Below are 21,572 nucleotides of genomic sequence, written 5' to 3'. Positions count from 1 at the left end.
TTGTTTGATTTCATGAAACCTTCCACTTTCGAATAACAATAAGTTTCGTTCAACCTTTTAACCGAATAATGAATGACGTACTTGAATCAAGAAAACTTATTTTTATCCATATGAGTTCATTAATTATGCGGGCTACTGAAAATACATTGTGAAAAAAAAAAAAATTGTAAATTTAGTCAAACGGAGAGAAATTGAGTGAAGCAATCAACGTTTATTGAAGCCAAATGAATGTATTTTGTGAGTTTCACGTGTGTTAGAAGATAAAATCAATTGTTCGAGGAAGTTATTAATATTTGATCGATAGCTCGTAAGTGAAATAATTTTATTAAATAATTGGACTGAAATTTTCTCAATCCGACTAAGTAGTTCTCAATTCCAAACTTACCTACAAGTCAACTTGTCTTTCATAAAAATAAAATTTAGTTGAAAGTGGGCCACGTTACGTTTGATCAAATAAATTTAAATTGAAGAATATCTTTTCTCAAGTGAAGAAAGTGTTAAAATCGAGACTTAGAAAGGTGGTCTTCGGTTAATTGAATTTAATTGCTTTAGGAGAATCAGGTTCTGGATGTAAAATAAAATTAGAAACAGTAAATTCAAGTACAGAAAGTTTAGTTATTAATATTTTCGAAAAAATAATATTATTGCTCAGTTCTTTTAATAGACATAATCAAAGTATTTCGTGTCCGATTTTTAAGGCATGACTGCCCATTTTGTTCGTAACTAACAACTGATACACAGATCACCTAAAATAAATTTCAAATAGCGATAATATGTTTTCTAAAAAAAAACGTTGTTAGATATATTACTTACATCCTATCATGATTTTTTATACAATGTTTCAAATTCACGATCAAAATAGACGCTGATCCATCGGAATTCGGAAATAATAAGATTTTAGTGCTACAAAAAAATTTATCAAAATTAAAAATTGAAAAATCAGAATGAGTTGACTCCGTCGTTGAAAGTGGATCTTCTTTTATTACCCTAACCTTGCCGAAACGGTTGAAAAATGGCACTAGATGAAACATTTCAGGTCAATATACTGAACATAAAAATAGAAATAACTACTCCAAAGTAACGAAGCAAAATACTAGGTGAGAGTATAGAAATATGGAGAAAATAAAGCAAGCAATCAAGCCATCATGCGAATCACGGGTAAAACTCGCTTCGTTGATTTTAACGTCGGTGAATTCTGAAACTAGGCTGGCGCTTGGTCGGTGGTGTAGGACTCTCCGGTGGAGGGCTCTTTTCCCGACTCCCAACCTCCACCATTTCACCCCGCCTCACTTCCCCTTTTATGCCCAAGCCACATTCCCATCCAGTACTCACTTTTCAAATAAATCAACACACCTCCTTGTACACCTGCGATAAGAGGTGTAACGCTTAACGTTACACCGATAAAATCGCATCAGACACTGTGCCAAAAAGCTGTTAGTCATTCCACGATCCTCGCGACATACGAATGGTGAACTGTCTTGTACTTAGCCATAGATCTTCCAATTTTTTGACTCAGGGTAGTTCATTGTAACTTGAAGTGACTGATCAAAGATCAGTGGAAATGCAGTGAATAAGTTTTTTGTTTTCAGAATGAAAAAAGGCTTCTAGGGAAAAACCTTTCTCTGAATAAATGTTCGAAAGTAAAAATCATCCATACGGAGCGTTGATGGTGAAGGCACACCAATACTTCGACAATCATAATCTTCTATTTTGAACAAAAATTCTCCGAAACAACAAACCGTTAAATGTTCCATCGACAAAGTTGTTCCGTCAAACTGCAAAGTGGATAAATCGCGTCACTGATTTTCGCAAAAAGGTGTTGGAAGTGATGAATTGATAAATTTTCGGTAAGATGATAAAATTATTCTGACAAACTTTGCAGACGGGTGAAATTTACGAGAAGAAACGAAATACGAAAGGAATAAGAGGATATGACGCGTATTTAACTGAATACTGTTGGTTGAGTGCATGTAATCAAAGAGGTTCTGAAAATCAGGATGCACTTAGAAGCACGTACTCGGCTATAGAGGGGCATTCAGCCGAACTCCGTCGTAGAGCCAAAGCAAGGACCCTCAGCAGCCGTTCCTATGGACCACGGACTCACCTCTGTACCGCAAGGTCTGCGAGGCTGCCACCCTGAACCTTCACGAGGATAACACTTCACACGCATGCATTCGCTCTCGAATATAAATTCTTCAGACAGGAGTTTTCTTTTCCCATTTCTCGTCTTTCTTTCTCTATTTGCTGGAGTTATTCCTCACATATTATACGCTCGCACTCATGAACAGGTAACGTAATTGGAAAGCACAAATTTTATACGAGTTAGAAACAACAATTACCATGATTTGAACAGGTCATAGAAGCACCTAAGAACTTTTGAAGTTGGTAACCACAATCTGAATTCCAGAGTTCAGGTCTAATAACAAGTGTCAGATAGTCAATAATTACTGAAGCAAAGGCACTACTGCATCGCTCAACTTCTGCACATGAGGAACAAAAGTTTCAAGATGATTACAGACATTTCGCAATTTCATAATCGATGTTCACTGTAGTTGGGAGTTTTCGCTTTACCGTTGGGAAATGCCTAATTGAATCGCATTGTTATCAGGTGGATTGTTAAATGAAGACGGATCCGACTAGCACATGACTACAACTGAACAGCTGAGCTGAGCATGACAGAAATTTGTGATACTCAAAGAATACTGTTTAGTGTTTAAAAATTTGCGTTTACGGAGGTCAAAGTAGTACCTTCGTGTCCTTTTGGCCGTAAACTTCGTTAATGACAATGATTATCACAAAATTCTATTTGCTTATAAAACTTTACAAAGTGACATTGGTACTGCGTACACAATTACACCAAGAAAAATTTTTGTTTATAGGTTATGGTGTTTTCATTTTAGGTCGTAGTCGAAAAATATTTCTCGGGGCACGCAATGAAAATGAGTTATTAGTTGTAACAAGAAAATCGAGTACACACTTCCGTAATCTCTGGAATAACAACGCTGGACATTTTCTAATTCATCCATAAACGATAAACTTTCAATGATAATTTGCTATTTGTAACAACAAGATAATGAAATTTCCCTCGACGTAGGTATGAGTACATACAGGTACACCCACGGTAAAAACTTCCTCCTCAACGGGTGAGAATACCGCATGAGATTGGAGTCCCGAGGGAGAGGGAGGCGAAGGTAGGCATATGCGCGCGCACGCGCGCAGCCCCTTGAACATCGAAGTAGAGAGGGAGCAAAGAGAGAGAGAGAGGAGGCAAAGTACGCGGGAGAAGAGGATGCGGATGGTCCTTGTGAACCAAGGGCTACGAGGATCTCGATAAGGAGTATCCTAGAGCCGTCGAGGAGGCTTCGACGACCCCCTACCTTCCTGGCCCTCCGTAGCCCCTTGTTTCTGGTCCCCGTAGCTTCCAGGCTTGCAGGCTCCGGTCTCCAACCGCTGCCTTCGCCGTCTACTCATCTCGCTGTAAATATGCTCTCCACTTCCCCTGGCTCGAGCATCGAGCTCCACCACCACCGCCACCACCACCACCACCACCACCAGCAGTATCATCTCCTTGAAATGCTACAAGGATATCGGGTGTTTGCCGCGAGACTTTTGTACGGATTGCGGAATCAAGAGTTTTCCCAGTTCTTGAGTAGTTAGCGCCCTCCGCCAATGGCTTCGCGCACTCGTTCTCCACGCGTCCTCCAAACCTCTTTCAGGCATCTTTAAGCCCAGGTGCTCGGACCACGGAGCCTTTGAAACCCTTGAAACTTGCCGAATGAGTAGTCTCCGGAAGCTGCCGGCCGCAACATCATCTCTTCCGCACCTGATGCTAATTCGCTCAGACTCTCTTAGCTCTACGTGGTCAGATTTGACTCCAATAATTGGCGTTACATTTCCACTCCCATGTGTAACTCCTCCTCTCAAATGTCAGTTAGGGTGACTGAAGGGAACTCAAAGCTGTGCGGTCAGCATGTAACGGAAGGTTTGTTTTGACAGAGAGAGTTAACCTGTCATGTTGGGGCATCAGCCTCCAGCCACAAACCCGGCAAGGATGAAACCTGAGACGTTTGGCTGACGGTCTGGTCAAACAGGGCAAGCTATATACCCGCGTCTAAGAGGTAACGCGATCCATTTCCGCAGGAATCAGACCGTGTGTGTCAATATATAAAGCTGAAGCAGTTCCCGCTGACAATACATACTGTCAATACTTGTCTTCGGCTCGGTGTGAAAAAGGTCTCCGATGCCACGCCTGAGAAAAAGGGCTTGTTAGCTGACTCGAGACACTATACTACAAGATTGGAAGGAAGAACAATCATCCAATACCAGAGATGTCGACAACAATTTGGCAAAAGATAGATTGTTAACCTGTCTTGAACGTGATTATTGTGCCTTGCTGCTTACAACGTAAGTCTTTAGTTTCGGAATTTTTTTTATAGATATGGTTGAATTTTTCTGTCATATATATAAATTTTCGAGTTCAGTGGTTATTATACGCCAGCAGTTATATACGCAGGAAAGTTGAAAGGGGGAGGAAAAAAATTTGACGGATCACGGCGTAACGTCCTTTTGTGAAATTCGATTTAACGAATCAACCAAAGGATCATATAAAAGCACGGTGAAAAGTTGGCCACAATCGTGTTCACTTCTTCTCGCGGAAATGAGGCGGAAGAACCACAAGAGAATTCAACCACCGCCGAGCGGTAGACCCGAAGCTGTGTCTGCCTTTTATGTGTTTTTTTTTTTTTTTTCATCATTCTTATTTTTCAATATGTTAGATTTGTTCTTGATGTGGTTTTGATATTACTATAGGCTCAGGTATAGAATCGTCGTGGGTGCAGGGCACTCAAGCGTTCATACATCCAGTGTAAAAAAGACACGACGGGTCGACAAACGGGCCTGGAAGACCAAGTAAAAGGAATAAAAAAAATACTCGGTAAGGTTCTTCCTTATAATGTACCCTCACCGCTATCGTCATCATTATTGTATTTAGCCTCGATTTATCCTCCCAAATGATATCATCTGAAAATTATTCCTTACAAATATGTGTGTTTTCCACTAGTATCAAAACCAAAGTGAAAATGGTGGTGATAAAATGATCCAGAACTAACCGATGTCGACTACTACTGAACAATTTTTGTAACTAATTCGAAAAATTGATATTAGGATAGTGTTAGATACACATCATATAGTGTTCATAAACGCCAAATTATAGTCTGTACAAGTTCATCGTGTATTTCCTTTACAGTGAGCCAATGAACGTTCTGAGTACTTCCGGTGTGGGCTTCAGAAAATTGCGGTGAAAAACGTTAATTTGAATACCCGGTAACCTACGGTAAGAGAAAATTGAGGCCAATCTGTGAGGCATCGCATTGGTGCTCAATGAAGAGTATTTGTACCACGAGGACTAGTGGACCGCTTCTGGGGTGCAAAGAAGGGAAGCAGCTCTTGGCCCTCCACGTTTACGCCGCCGTATACGCACCAGAGTCTAAAGAACTCCACGTCATTTTTGAATTAATCTCATTCGACTGCCCCCTTTATACTCGAGCCTCTTACCTCGGCACCAGTAGACCGCTTAGCGCGCCTTCAAGATTAATTGGAATAAAAAATCCTGGGAAATGTGAAGTTATTTTTAAAAGGACTGAGCTCATTTGTGCACATACGAACTGGGCTGTATAAAATCTGCTGGAGTTGTTCCTTTTGTTTAATATTTACAAACGTGTTTTCGTCCCACCACTTCTGGAGATGTTTCTGCCAAATCTCCACTTTTGTTATCACGTGCTGGTGAGGAAAATCCATCATTATAATCATTCCTTTGCCTATGATCTAAATACTTTAAGAATTATTATACTATATCGAATTAATAAAAAATTTATTGTAAACAAATCTGTAAAACTGTTAGATACCTGTAGCACACAATTTATCTGGGTCTGTCACTGAACACAATGAACATAAACTTGAACTGAACAAGAGAACTAGATCAGTGAGAATAGTGGATTTTTTTAAATTCCTGAAATTTGTAAAATCGACGTTTTCTAACCCATTAACAGTACCTATCACGTATATTAAACATTTATTACTATAGAAAATCATGAACATACTCAACCCTTGAGTATTTTAAGCCTCGCACATGTAACCAATAGAAGACAGACGATTATTTTGACATGAAAATTTTGCAAGTTGATGCTTCGAGAATTTAACTTCTCTGACTTGTTTTCCTTATAGACCTTAAACCCATCGAACCAACTCAGACTAGAATGGATTATTTTTACAACGGATGTGCCAATAACAAAAGTACCTCACTTAAAAAACGCCGGCCTGTAATTTCAGAAAAGAGATACAATTTTACTCTGACAAGTGGCTCTTTATGGTATAATGAATAGGTCGTCAACAGAGGAGTTTGAAGATCATGCAGTGGTTCTTGCAGTAACGTCAAAGACACAATCGGATGTTTTGCCGATCTTTGTCACCAAATCTTTTCACTTTTGTACAGATACTGACCAGTTTCCCATTCACTGTTCTCAACATACGCTGGACCGTTAATCAACTGTATTTGCAGTAGCCTATATTTTGGCTGAGTGGAGCTGTTCCATACTCATAAGAAACGAAATCTAGGAGTCTGTAATTATCGGGAAGTGATCCAGGAGCAAACAAAACCGCCCCGAGGAGGCAAAAGAGACTTGACACTCGTCTCTCGATGAATGGACGCCCCGCCCTTTTGTCCGTCCGTCGGCCTGTCCATCGGTCGGTAGTCGGTACGTGAGTAACTGGTAAAATACCTCATACAATTCCATCGCAGGTAATGGAGCGCATATCCTAGCCAAGGAACAAAAACCCTTACTCACCATCCATGGACTGAAAAAGCTGTAAGGGTGTTCTGTTGTGATGGAAGGTACTAAGCGGGCAACCTGTGCATCCCTTGGGGACCTGCGGATCACCCTACGAACTTTTTATTTACCTGAGCCAGTCGGACGATGACACGAAATTAACCGATCAAATCCGATTAGATCCAAAAACGATAATTTTATATTTTTTTCACGCGTTACGAAAATGATGCACTTATGAAATGGCAACTGTAAAACAACATCTGCAAAAGCTTATACTTCTAGAAAGTTGATTTTTACGGTATGGGCATTGAAAAGTCCACTTTTTGTGTCAGTTTTCGTTCCGTAAAGTGACGCTTTATACGGCAGCGAACAAAGTTGCGGAATAAAGTCTTTATTCCGCAGTTTTGATTTGCAGTTCGAAGTGCGCATCCCAAACTGCCGAATAAAGTAGCTTCGTCGAACAGATCGCGACATAACCTTACTCTTCGTTTTGCTTTTCAATGCCCATACCGTAAAAAATATTGTATGTGGCGTTCCGGTAAACCGTTTTTTGGCTCGGATAATTTCAGTACTCGCTTCCGGCTCGCTTCCAGCTCGTCCTGAAATCTTTATCCTTGCCAAAAAAACAGGCGGTTTACGGGCATGCCACATAAATAGCTATACAACTTACAAGCACTAAGTTTCCAGTTTACGTGCAAACTACACTAAAATAAAAGTATCGGGAAAATTGTCCACAAACTTCATTTGTGGTTAAAATAAGCCGTTAAAAATCTCATGATGCAGACCATAAAGATGGTCAAAACTATCGTATTTTGGGTCCATATACTATACACACACCATGGATAAACCATACTTTTCTCTCAGTGCATACTCGTAAAAGGAAATACTTGCTTTTACAAGTGGATAGTAACCATGCAAATATGGAAAACCAAGGTTTACCTTGTTATTAGATAAGAACGTAATTCAAGATTTTCTATTGTGTATTCCACTGATATTCTGAGAGGGAGAAATCAAAGTACGCTTACAATCAGTCGAATTCTCATAAGATGAACAAAAGTTCACGAGGACATTTTTTAATACAGTCTTCCGAGTTTCTGTTTGAAGACTAAAAGATTGTCTCCTTGAAATATCTGTGACTACTAATCATCATTACAATTTCAATTCATCCTGACCTTTCCAGATTATTTCAGTCACATATTTCCCTCGTGTTCGTAAATTTTAGCCGAAAGCACCTTCACACTGATCAGAAAACATGTCTAGGTACTCTAACATAACTCCATAGTATACATCTCACGACTAGATGATGAAGATCTATTTTATGACTTGTAAACTACGCAGACGTGAATGGCACTCTAAACGGATAAACGACGAGTGATTCTATTTCCCGTTTATTCGGTAGTGTTGAACGATTGCTCAGCACGGGTGGTCGATTAGTCGTTAGAGAACCCCGTATCGTTCCCTCGCGGGGAAGCGTGGTAACCGAATCAGTAAACCGCGATAATAGAGTTTCTTAGTCGAAAATTGAGTGATTCTGAGAGGGCCGAGGACCAGTCAGGCGAGGAATTGATAATCAACCCTGCCCACCTTCTCTGGTCACCCTTCGAGTCCACTCCCCGTTTCCACTAAGGGTTTCGGAGGATGACCAACCCCATTCACAAGTAAATGGGTGCGGTACATTCTCACTGCACGTTATAAATACACACGGAGTCAGGTAAATCAAGTTTTCCAGTTGTTGTAGGTGCGCGAATCGAATAAGAACCGCCAGGAAATACCGTTAAAATTTTTTTTACGGCATGGGCATTAAAAAGTTCACTTTTTGTGGCAGTTTTCGTTCCGTAAAGTGACGCTGTATACGGCAGCGAACAAAGTTGCGGAATAAAGTCTTTATTCCGCAGTTTTGATGCGCAGCTCGAAGTGCGCATCCCAAACTGCCGAATAAAGTAGCTTCGTCGAACAGATCGCGACATAACCTTACTCTTCGTTTTGCTTTTCAATGCCCATACCGTAAAAAATATTGTATGTGGCGTGCCGGTAAACCGTTTTTTGGCTCGGATAATTTCAGTACTCGCTTTCGGCTCGCTTCCAGCTCGTCCTGAAATCTTTATCTTTGCCAAAAAACAGGCGGTTTATGGGCATGCCACATAAATAGCTATTTTAACAATTTATTCGCCAATTCAAACTGTGTGTGAACTGTATTCTTCAATTTTTTGTACTATTTATTCTCGTCGAGTTACTGATCCTCGGTGGAAAAATGTTTAAAGAACTTTTATTAAACGTAACAAACGATCAAATCATCGTAAAAGAGTTCTAAGATTATGGAAACCAAATCCGAGAAAAAAATAGTTTGAAAGCTGATGCTCCGAGCTTCGAAATAAGTTTTCGACCAGTTCTTCACATGCAATTTTCGAAAAGTTACGAATTTTGGAATTACACGTTTTGGTCGGGTAAAAATGAGTGGCCGCTTAATTTTATGCAAGGAGTTCACAATTATTTTTATAAAAAAAAATGCATAAAAGCATTGAAGAAATACGTCCAATTATAAGAGGATGTCGAAATATTGACCGAATAAGCAAATCGTTATATTTTACACTTTCTTTTCTCTCTCCCGAGTCCTGAAATTATTCCAAACTCTGTGAAATTGAAGAGTTTATAATTATTTTTTTATGGTTATCGAGGAACGTTCGAAAAATTGCACGTTATTACACAGTTAAATCTCATATTTTTTGCAACCCTCTTTTTTACCGACCACAATCATAAAACTTATAATTTCTTAAAGTTTGAAAAGTGATTTTATCACTCAGAAGAAGAAAATATGATATAAAATAAGATTTGCATATTCGATCGGCGCTTGCAAAAACTAATGTCTTGAAGAAATAATTAGTTCAGATTGGTATTACATAAAAAAAATCAGAGTGAAAAATTGTTGTGGTTGTGGAAAAATTGTTTTTTTTTTTAGCAGTAACGTAGTAGTAGTAGTAGTGTATAATTCTATTACACGGATGACGTAGTTTCCTCGAAAAAAAAAAAAAGTTCGAAGCATACTTTCTACGCTTCTATTCACAACCCTCCCCGAACCCCAATTATACTAACGCACAATTGACGATAAAACCTGAACTTGAATTTGGTTTTCGAAGCGGTTCATTGTGAGCCTCAGAGGTAAATGCTTCTTACGCAGCCGTATTACAAGAGGCCTGCGATCATTGTCCTCGACTTATTCAAAAATAATAATATATTCCCGATATCTTGGCAAAAGTAATTGGATCGAGACTTAAACCCTTTTGCTGTAGGTGGTAATATAATGGATGATGAGTCTGAAAACGTTGGAATCGGATCAAAAACGAGAAAGTTTAATCATTTTCAACGGTCTAATTACACAAACTCATGATATCTTGGTTTGTGTTACTCGAATTTGTTGAGTTTCATTTCTATCATCACACAGTGAATAAGTTGTTACATTTTTTTACACTATCATATTTTAACAGTTTTTTTCCTCTTTTCCTAGTTTCTAATTCAGGCTCCTACTTTCCATTCATTTTTAAAATATTCTTATCGATCCTCTCTGTAAACAATACCCAAAATTTGATGAAACCGTTTCAAAATGTCTTCCTTTGCACCCGATCAAAACCCCTGCAACGTTGGAAATCCAGAGTTCCGTGTTTCTACGACGTGTGCAGGCAGGATACCGCGAGCTCAAAGCTTGACTCGCACTCGAAACATCATGAAGCACAAAGTGCGGCGAGGAGTTTCTGCAGAGGAGGGTTGTGAAGAGAATTTAGAAAAAAGAAGGCGGCAAAGGGATGGAAACGCGGCAGCTCGCCGAGGTGACGCTAATGAGGCACGTCATAATTAGTGATACAGTCTACTGGGCGCTCTCCGAAGAGACTTGAGAATACGGGCAATCCCACACTTGGAAACGAGAGGCGAGGAGGGGACCGTCCTCGTCTTTCCTCGTTTCTTCCTTGCCTTGTCCACCCATTTTGAAGCACCTTTCTGTATATTCTCCAGTTCTACACCCTCTTCTGATTCTCATCTCGCACAGCAACACCATATGGAAAACGAACCCTGCGTGCCCACCATCGTAGGAACTTTCGATGTGCGCGTATTCAATATATTAAACGACCGAGAAGCGTAAGGACACATCACCATTTTCGACACAATCAGAAAAATCAAATTTAAAAAACAACTAGATTTTTGATTGGTTAGTTAATAGAAAATTCTAATCAAAATTGTGTATTGTAGCACGGAATCTGTTCGTTTAGTTTACTATATTTTTTTCAGCTAAACAACACCTTAACGTCACATTAATTCATGGTTTCATCAATATCTGATTATCGCAAAAGTTACAATAAAATATGTATAATACAAGTGACGATAATCAAAGATATGAATTAAAACACCTATAATTGATTTTCTATATTTACAGTTAAAAAACTTATTTGCCCTTTCCGTATTCAGCGCTATATTTTTTGATAACGATAAAAGCTGACAACAGTCAAGGGCTTTATAAGTAACCACATCTAGAAATTTCTCTTGGTAATGTAACATGAAGCTCAGGTATCGAATACCCGATTTGGAAAGGTGCCGAACCGTGAATCTGACTAAGCCGTTTAAAATAGCGTGTCGATTTAATAGCAACACGGAATCACGCGCTTCGTCCGAAGCGAAACAACCGCATCACAACGACAACGATAAATGCAACCCCTGTGAGTTGCCCTTGCGCGAGAATTTGCTTGGATGTAAATGCGAATCCACGCGCCCACATACGCACAGCATACAAGCACCTAACCTATGCGTGCAGGATAGTAACAGACCAGTGAATAGGTCCACAATTATACGAGGCGTGTAGAGCAAGGGAGTCGCTCCATAGGGATGGACGGGAGGATGGGAGACCGATTTGAAGCACAATGCGGCTCAATGCCGAGGAAATTAGCCGCGGTACTGCTGGTGACGCCCGTCATCCCCACCCCATAAACACGAAGCACACCGTCAACTTCTCTTATTCTTTTCCCGCCGCTTATTGCTTTGCTTTGCTTGTCTCTTCTCACACACTGCACGGAATTTACACCGTGTCACAATCTCGGGAAACTGAACACTCGATGCGCATGCGCCAAGTCACGTATGTGCATTGGATAGGTGCAGTTAAATTAATTCGTGTCAAGTTTTTCGTCTGCTTATTCCGTGTTAACCAACTGAGTTGCGGTCAGTGTGACGCTAGCTGCCGAAATTCTACAGGCATTTCGAGGTTATATCTCGTAGAGGATTCGAAAAGGCGAAGTGTGTCTGGCATACATGCAAGTCAACATAACCTCGAAATGCTTGTGCGTACTGCTATTTTGCGACGGTTAAAATCAAACAAAGTTGGCTGGCCTGTGTAAGCAGACGAAAAACTTGGCGCATGCGCAGTCGAGTGTTCAGTTTTTTGAGACTGTTTATACGGTGTAATATCAGAGAACGCAGTGCAATGTCTTGGATTCCCATTAGAATGTAAATAAACAAAGTAGACTGACCTCAGTACCAGAGGCGCAAGTCACCGATTTCCTTCATCCTGTGGCATCAAAAAACTTGGACGCATATTTTTTTTACGTGCCAACTCGGTCGTTTAAGGGATAAAAACCACCCCCCAGGTTTACCCCGTAAATCGATTTCTAACAATTTCTTGACGATGACGTAAAATTTTTTGATGAAACCGATCGGACGTTATTCAGTCTCAACAGATGATAATATGCGTGTTGCAGTTTTTATTTTTTGTAATGGGCTTTAGGGGTGGTTTTCACCCCTTAAATGGCCGACTTGGCACGTAATAAACGTGACTAATGTTTTTTAATGTACTACAACACATCACGGGAATGAAAAAACTCGGTGCGGAACACCTCGGCTACTTTGGAAATTCCTTGTAAGTGACAATTAACCCTAATAGGTCACTGGGGGGTGAACTTCGCCCCAAACATTTTTGAAACTCCTCATAGAGTCCCTTATTTATGAGCCTTTTGGCGCCATTTTTCATGCGAAATAAGGTCCTTTTTCGACATTTTTTGCAATTTCTTTAATTCTGACGATATTTTACAATATTTGAACAATCGATTTTTATTAGGAAAACTGAGAGAGCTCTTTCTGCGATCCTTAAACGATACTCGGAAATTTTTTGTTTAGTTTTTTAGAACTCATTTTTGAAGCAAAATATCACGTTTGGGGTGAATTTCACCCCGAGTGACCGTTATTCGATTCTACTGAGATGTGACCTATTAGGATTAGGTAAGGTGCAAGCCAAATCAAGACAGTTGTACAAATTAAATGAGTAAAAATAGACTGTCGAATGGAGAAATTAGTTTTTCGTAATGAAACGCTCTAAAAGCTGAAATTTGAATAGTAGACCAGATTAAAGGCGCCCCTATTTATGTATATCTACTAACATTTTATGTAATGATTGCCAAGTCTGACGACATCGAAGATGTGAGAACTGTTCCGTCGGAGTAAAAGGATAGGAATTGAGAAAATATCGTATAAAATATCTACAGAAATTTTCCCGGGACAACTGTTCATGAATTTGAATAACACAGTATTCTTGCTTAATTTTACTTTTCTTTCCTCCAGAGTAATGATCTAAGAATATTGATTTTTGTCCAGTTTTGATGATAGTGAAATTATATTTTTAATACTTTAGCCTACAATTTTAATTGTACAAAGTTTGGCATAAATTTAAATTTTCTAGACCAGGGGGGGGGCAATAATTTAAGTCTTAAAGGCATCGAGGCCTTGACTGGGCTTAATTGGTTCGAGTGGTGAACATGCTACCCGTTTCGAGGCATATAAATCATTTAATCCTGTATTGACGTCAAGAAGTGTTGAAGAATGTATACCTGAAATTTCAATTGATCAACCTTAATCGAAAATTCAAGTTGCCATCAATATTTAGTCTCTATAATCCAAGTTTCCAAGGGATGAATGAAAATTTCCCGATTTTTACACGAAAAAAATAAACTTTCCGAGATTTTCCTAATGAAAACAAAAATTGCCTGAGAGTTTCAAGATTTTTCCAAGTCAGCTGTACTCTGTAATAATATGATTTTCCAGTTACGGTATAAAGCGAAAATAATGAAGGGGATGTCGGACTTCCATCAAAAACGGTGGATCGTATTTTACAATTCTTTCTTGTCCTAAGTAATGAATCTCTTTAAACTTGGGGAAATGATTAGGGCTTATAATTGTGCTTGTGAGTTGTTTGAAAAAAGTTCGGAAAATTGACGAAAACACTGAAGTACTTGCAGCCAGGTTTTCCCTCGATTAGAGGTTATGGCACGGTACTGCAACGGAATCAGATACTTTTTTGTTCTATCTTAGAAACACTGATTGTGAAGTTCAACTATAAAAGCCTCATTAATTTGAGAACGTCATGGAAATTTCATTATCATCGATATTTTCACTGAAAAATTCATATTGTTTGTCTGATTCTAATGAAAAATACCTGATTTTATTTCTGAATGAATTCGTCAAATTCGAATTGTGATTAATAATAACGTATTTCCTGTTGAATCACAAGTTTAACATAGATAAGCAAAATATAATGTTGTGAGCATAAACTCGCAACAGCGATACCAAAATATACCAAAACGTACCAAAATGTACCAAAATACCGAAAAATCGAAGACATCAATATTTCTGATATAAAAATTAATGGAGGTTTGTTTACGTGGCTTCGATTGATAGCCGATATACGTCCCGATATTTGATCAGGACTTTTCTATACACATATCTTAGTACATTTCCATATTCACAAGGTATCAGAATCCAAGTTTTTGCCAATTATTTAGGTTATCTACTTTTCGCTGAAATAGTGATTATCACAAAAATAACGGTATTCCGACATACCAAATATCCGTAATTAAAAAGTTCCTGCAAAAAATCGGTATAAAACTTTCGATACCTCTCAGCCTATCAGGATCTTGCAATATACATATAAACCTTACACGGCAGCCGAAGTTGACGAAGGGGACATACTTTGGGGCGTGCGACGCGCGGATATACGAAACGAATATCCGTTCCCCAAACGCAATACGACGTCGTGGCTGGAGGACGAGGCTGAGGATGAGAAGGAGGAGGAGAAGTAGAAGGGCAAGTAAATATGTATAAGCAAAAGAGCCGGGCGTGGGTGGCGGCGAAGTTGTAGGTGGAGGTGAAGGAGGAGGAGGAGGAGGAGGTCGGAGGCGCACATTTCTATTTCCATCCGGCGTTGTCTATCCTCCGATTTGACAGGTGGGCCCCACGTCAAGGCGGGCCCGGTGTCCCGGGGGCCCGGGGCCCCCGTAGCGGGGCCTCGTTAGACAAATTAAGCCCTGCTGACTGGTGCGTTCGCCCGGGATGAACTTCGAGTGGACTGCAAACACTCGAGGAGGCGCGCTACCGTTCTCCCGGTTCTCCCCTCCCCCCTCCCGCCCTCTTCGCCCGCGCCGACCACCCTGGCCTTTCCGCAATCGTTGGACGGATGAATGTAGCATGTACGTGTCTCTTATATACCTATATATATATATATATATATGTATAGACGTTGACTCGCAATGGCTCTGGTATACATAGTACGTCATGCAGATATATGCGTATACCTACATCATATATGTATAATGTTGTATGTTTCTGTATGTATGAGTATATTTACCAAATCGTGGATGCAAGGTAAGAGAGAGGAAAGAGAGAACGTCAGGAATATGGTTATGAATAATCCAAAATTAGAGACTTCATGTTATGCAGATATTCCTTGCGAGATATTATTGTGTACGTCAAACCGGACGGAATTTTCAAGGATTTTTTTTTTTTTTGGTTGGCAACGTACTTTTTTTCCTTTCGCGTTAGGTGGTAAGACAGAATTCGGTATGTGTAACCCGCTTTGCTTATTTTATATATACGAGATGGTCGAATGTTTAGAATTCATCAAATTTAACGTATCTGTTGTATAATAATTAGCTACGAAGATTTTTGGAAGAATTCGGTGACAAAAATACTCATATTGCAAAATAGAACCTATTGAGACAGTGAAGAAAATTTCGAGTTATGATTAATGTATACAGTCTCTAACTATTTTCAGTTTTTATTTTACAGTTACAAAATGAAAATTAGTGTTGTAGGTGTATAAACCGGAAATCTGATACGAGTGATTAATCTTCTTGATTCTGTTCTCTTCTAATGTAGTTGGGCAGTAATTTCGGAAATGTTTTATTCAGATGAGTTTTGATTATATAATTTTTTGAGTAATTTTAAACAAGTCTGTAAAGGTTGAAAACGATTTACCGTTTAATTACTGAATTAATTGATTTCAGAGTGGAGCTATTTTATATTGTGTAGATAGGGACTGAGATGAGAACTGATAGTTTTGAGTTGGTTGTTTTAGAATAAAATGTTTAAGACGGAAAAAAATATTGAATAAGGTAAACCGTATATTAAGAATAATATATCAAATTTTCGTGAATTTGGTCCGTCATTCAATAATTAAAAACATAATCTAAAAAAAAATCTGATTATAATTTTGGTAATAAGTTAATATGTTCTATTGAAAGTTTTCAAATAATTTGATGTTTGTGCAAGATTAAATTCATTTTAAAGTCTTGTTCGTCTGAAAGAAATGTAGTTAAATTATACAACATATACGTAACAAACATATTTAATATTGCACAACTAATTGAAAATATAGTTGTTGGCAACGTTAATTATACTTAATATTTACTTGTGTAATTCCAACCATATATGAACCGTTACTGCAACGATACGAATTTTCCTAGATTAAATCCTCTAGTGACTAAAACTAGTGATTTTTTTTTCTCCGCACGTCAATTAATTCGTCGCCAAAAACCCGTCGGAACGACTTAACCTCGATTTGTCATAGACGGTGCAGACAACCTGCTGCGTGAGGACAAACGCTCGTTTGTACTCGGTGTCCTCGAAGGCTCTGTCGAGGGTTTTTGTTTGTGTGGGTGGGCAGGGGCCGCCCCTTTTCTATTCTTTTGGCGAAGGGCGGCGACGCGTCCCTTTCCACACTGAGGGCACGATGTACATCCGCTAATTGGATAATTACAGAATGCGGCGTGCTTGTTTTATAATTGGGAGCGCACGACCCGCCCGACCGCTCGACGTGACGGAACGTCGACGTCCCGAGTCACGCGGTACGTGACAATCCGTCATTCGAACTCATTTCGCAAACTCCTTTATACACCATGCAAAGCACAGCAAGGATCAAGTTGCTACGGCTTTGCCGTCTGCAGACCCAAAAGGATTTCTCCCCGGTTGACAATTAGACTCGTCCCGGTGACAACAACGGGTAACCCACATCGTACAACGGGCCCGTATTCGGATCCTAAATATCGAAGGACCCCATCTGGTGGCAGAAAAATGTACTTCACTCACCGAGTCGTATTTGGTTAGAAAAAATCGTTTTTCAGCCTGTATTACACGCAAAAGTAACTCAGCGTATGTGAACAGAAATCGAATCACTCGCAGGAAGTTTTCTGTCTCTTTGTGTTCGTATATTTTAACTGAACTGATGAAATGTCAATCCAGTTGCGACTCCATATTGCTCTAGCTTCTACTTTGGATCCTATGGAGAAATCTTCACATTTTGTTACTCGAGGTCACGTGACCGATTTGACAGTATTTGCCAAAATCGGTATAATCTTGTCTCAAAACTTCGCATCGATTTGGATTTTTTTGTAAAATGATCATGCTATTGTCGAATAATGCAATCTGGTGTGCTAGAGCTGAATAAATAACGTACAAATTTTTAATATATCTATTTTGCTGCGAGATGGGCTTTGAGGTTATATTTTGTAAATTATTCGATTATTAATTGGTGTGATAATTCATCGGTCCTAGCTGACCAGAGCGCAGTTCCTGAACCCTAAGTGATCATGACACGAAATGTTTCAAATGATATCCATGTTTTATGAGAAAATGTAATCGAATCTCACAAAAACCTTCAAATATTCTTCAATTATATCGGTCTCGTAACCACGTGCTCAAAACACCATAAGAAGGTTCATGACCGGCGAAATACGTTCGCTCTTATAATTTGGCCTGTTCAGAAGAAAAATACAAATCTAAGCATTTTTTTCCGACGGCAATAAGTGCTAACAATTCGAAAGACAAAAGTCCAATTGAGAAACGTTATATAAAATTGATCAATGTGTTTCTCTTAATTAAACGGCGGGACGCAGTGGGCTAAAAATTATAGAATTCTCATATCTTAGTATACACCCCAAAAACATTCTCCAAATTGCAACCGAATGGAAATTTTTATCCCCAAAAGCTGACAGACAGGTCGTATCATTGCTGGATGAATGGGTGGTGATTTTTTTGTTTTGGATAATTTTGGTAAGTTGTTTTCACTTTTCATGATGTTATAACCGAAAAAAATCGGCCATAACCCGGTGCGATAGGTAAATTCATGTATGACTGTCATAATTTGAACCTTAATGAATTATAGTTACTGTTATACGATCAATGCCCAAGGGCCGATAAAAGTTACTTACGGGTGATAATAAAAATGTAGACTGATTAGAAAATATAAAGGCTGGTAAAATCGAATTTTCAAAAACGAGAAAATATGATTTACGGAATATTATAATACGTAAAAAATTAAAATGCAGAAAAGTAAAGCGTAGAAATCCGAAATACCCATACAATCATCAAAATTGTGGCGATTCTATACTTCGACTTTCTATATGTCAAAATTCAACAGAAAAAAACGAACTTCCATTTATCGATTAAAATTTTTTTTAAACATATTGTTGCCAAAATTTTGACATTTTTACCTCCATCCGTTATTTACATGGTAAGTTCACGAGCTAGATAAGTACCTATATTATTATACTATTGAATTTTTTTTCTTTTGTTTTTCTCGAAGCGAATACAATACCGACTCCCCTGCAAATATGCATATAATCTATCCAGTATATGTATAGTGACGCGACGCGTATCGTAAGTCAGAAGGGCACGCGTGCGTTTTAATTCAAGTTTTGTAATCCTTATGGGAGTGACGACGAACGACTGACTGACTGCAGAGAGTAAAGTCTAGGGGGGAACGGTTATCGGGCGTCGGTGGAACCCCATTAAAACCACCCCACAATTTTATCGTGTGTATACACGTACAAATATACATCTGCACATGTTATACATATATACGTACGTCTACGCCACGCGTTTATTTAGCAAGACCCCGACCATTCATTTTTAAGTTACTGCTGCAAGTTAATCAATAAGTTCAATCGTGCGTCCAGCCTTTTGACTTTAGCCACTCAAAACAATCAAACCTGACGACGGCTCGTTAACGACTAATCAAAACGTGCCGTGTGTTATGTATATACGTATGTATTGTGACGTGCATTTCTCGTGGATCCGTAAAAAATGTTTCACGGTTTAGACTGGACTGTGGTGTGAATATACATGGTGTGTCTAGAAGTGGAGTTTCTTTGTCCAAAAAATTTTCTCTCTCGCGCTTAACTGGACTTAAGTAAGATGCGTACCGATGGCACCAAAATTCCCTAGATCAGTGGTGATTAATTGTTGTGACGTTGAATCTGCGTGGGGAAAAAATGAGCGGGACTTTAAATAACTCACACCACAACTATACATGACGGCATTACCGAGCAGGTTACCGTTCGCCAGAAAAATAATTCCCTAACAATATAGGGATTTTTTTATACAGTTGGTACACATCTCACTTAAAGGCTTTAACCTCAAAGAAAGGGGCGTGTCGTAGGAGTTCTATGTATACTCGCATCATGGACTGAACCCGGTTTAGAACCCGGGACTTTTCGCTTTCCGGGTGACTGCTCTGACCAATAAGCTACCCGACGAGCTTGAGAAATGCCACTTTGCAGTGTATAATATATATATTGTATAGACGCATCGATAGAAATATAATTTTCTTACTAGTTGCTAAGAAATTATAGGGAGATTCACTGCTGGATGGCCACTAAATTTGATTTTGAAAATTCCCTAACTTTTTACTATTTCCCTGTAAAACGAAATTACGATTTTTCACTGACTTTTTGCACTTTGAAATATCGCGTTTCGCAACGCTTTGTCTATATTTTCAAACATGTTGGGGTGAAATAGTTCATTGATGAAAACCAGAAATACGCGAGTAAGAAAATTATTTACATCTAGTTTGAGTTACTGGTAATAGTTGAAAACTTTAGAAATTGCATTAATCACAATATTTAGCAAAATTTCCAAGAAAAAACACAAATATATGCTACAATTCCCTGCCTTGTATACAAAAATCTTTAAAATTTTTGGATTTTCTAGGTTTTCAGAAAAGTGGCCACCCTGCTGACTTTAGAAATAATTTAATCTGTATCAAACTCACCACGATTTTGATGGTATCCAACCTGCGGAGGGGGAACATAAGCGTATTGTCCAGGGCTATTGTTGCTCCTGTGATGCCTGCATGAAAGAGAAAAAGATTCTTACTCAGCAAAGTTATCGAAATAGTATCAATGGTTTATGTTATTCTAGCGCACAAAAATATAAAACCCACAGTGATTTGAGAGATGTAATGACACATGAATTGCAATTTTTGCATACCAAAGTTATGGAAGTAATTACATTTCTCACATGTCGCTTATCTACAAAATTGAAATTTGCAAATGTTTACACCTCATGATGCGATATTTCATCTGTATCTGAGAGTTTAAAAATTTTTCCTCGATTTTCAAAGAATTGAGGAGTTTGTCACAATCCAAGGAGCAATTCACTTGGAAATCATATCAATGATTTCAATCCTCTAACATTGACTTCGCGACATTTCTAGGATTTCCACCTTAGTTCCTTTAGTTATCTTCATCGATTTCTTGTATTTTCAAAAAAAAATCAACTCTTTTACGTTCCTTTGACTTACAATCCAGTGAATAGATTCCTTGTCATAATATAACTGATAATATGTTCCCAATTGCGACACAGCGCGCTTCTTCAACTGAGTGTCTATTGTCAACGATATTAACTACTAAAATTCCCCGACAGTTTCCCGTTTTCCCAACAAAACTCACTGAACAAACTCACTTTTTTATAATTTAAATTCAATCAATTGTATAACGCAGAATATCTTTGTTGTGAGTTGAAATAGTCAAGCTGTCTCAAATTTAGATCAATTTTTCTCAATCCCAATTACTCAACATTCCAATGAACATTCGATGTCCTTATTTAAAAAAAAAATGTATCACGATATATGTATTTCTGTGCCAGAAAATCATACCTAATCATCAGTTCGATTCAGCAATATGTGTTGGATAGTGTAAATCAGTTTTAGTACTGGGTTCTTGGTAAAATTTTCACTTATATACATACTTTTAGTAAAATATTTGTTTTCTACACCCATATTACAAAGTGACTGAAATATTTGGCTCAGTGGCAGAAGAAATCAGAAAAATTCCAGGAACTGCGCCCGAATTCTCTGAAATTTCCCTGATTTTTCAACAGACAAAAAGAAAGGATAAAGAATTTTTTTTGGTAAAACAAAACTGAAAGGCAAGCTACTGACCCTAACATTCGATGACCTGCGTCTCCAAGAGTAGCTCTTTGCGTTGAAGGTGTGAATCCAATTTGTGGACGCCACTGATTTCCCCCACCACCGCTCGCTCGATTCATCTGTTCAAAGTCCTGAGGTTTCAAAACTTTAGGAGGCTCTTTGGCACCTTTGAGTTTCCTTGCTGGGTATATGAAATCTTTCTGATACTTCGGATCTCGAAATCTCACGCTGAAAATTTG

The 21,572-nt window shown here is 38.7% G+C and overlaps 1 protein-coding gene across 1 annotated transcript in view; it reads right to left on the bottom strand.

The window, feature by feature from the left end:
* Positions 1 to 21,572, bottom strand: part of LOC124411283 (5'-3' exoribonuclease 2 homolog) — a 36,864-nt gene that overhangs the window by 9,427 nt on the left and 5,865 nt on the right. Inside the window, exons 14-15 of the mRNA XM_046890340.1 lie at positions 21,346 to 21,561; positions 20,176 to 20,252 (exon numbers count right to left, since the gene is read on the bottom strand). Coding sequence (XP_046746296.1) covers positions 20,176 to 20,252; positions 21,346 to 21,561 — 293 coding nt within the window. The remainder of the gene's footprint in view (positions 1 to 20,175; positions 20,253 to 21,345; positions 21,562 to 21,572) is intronic.

The sequence above is a fragment of the Diprion similis genome, chromosome 10, assembly GCF_021155765.1.
Source record: "Diprion similis isolate iyDipSimi1 chromosome 10, iyDipSimi1.1, whole genome shotgun sequence".
Taxonomy (NCBI): domain Eukaryota; kingdom Metazoa; phylum Arthropoda; class Insecta; order Hymenoptera; family Diprionidae; genus Diprion; species Diprion similis.
This window is presented reverse-complemented; position numbering and strand designations above follow the sequence as displayed.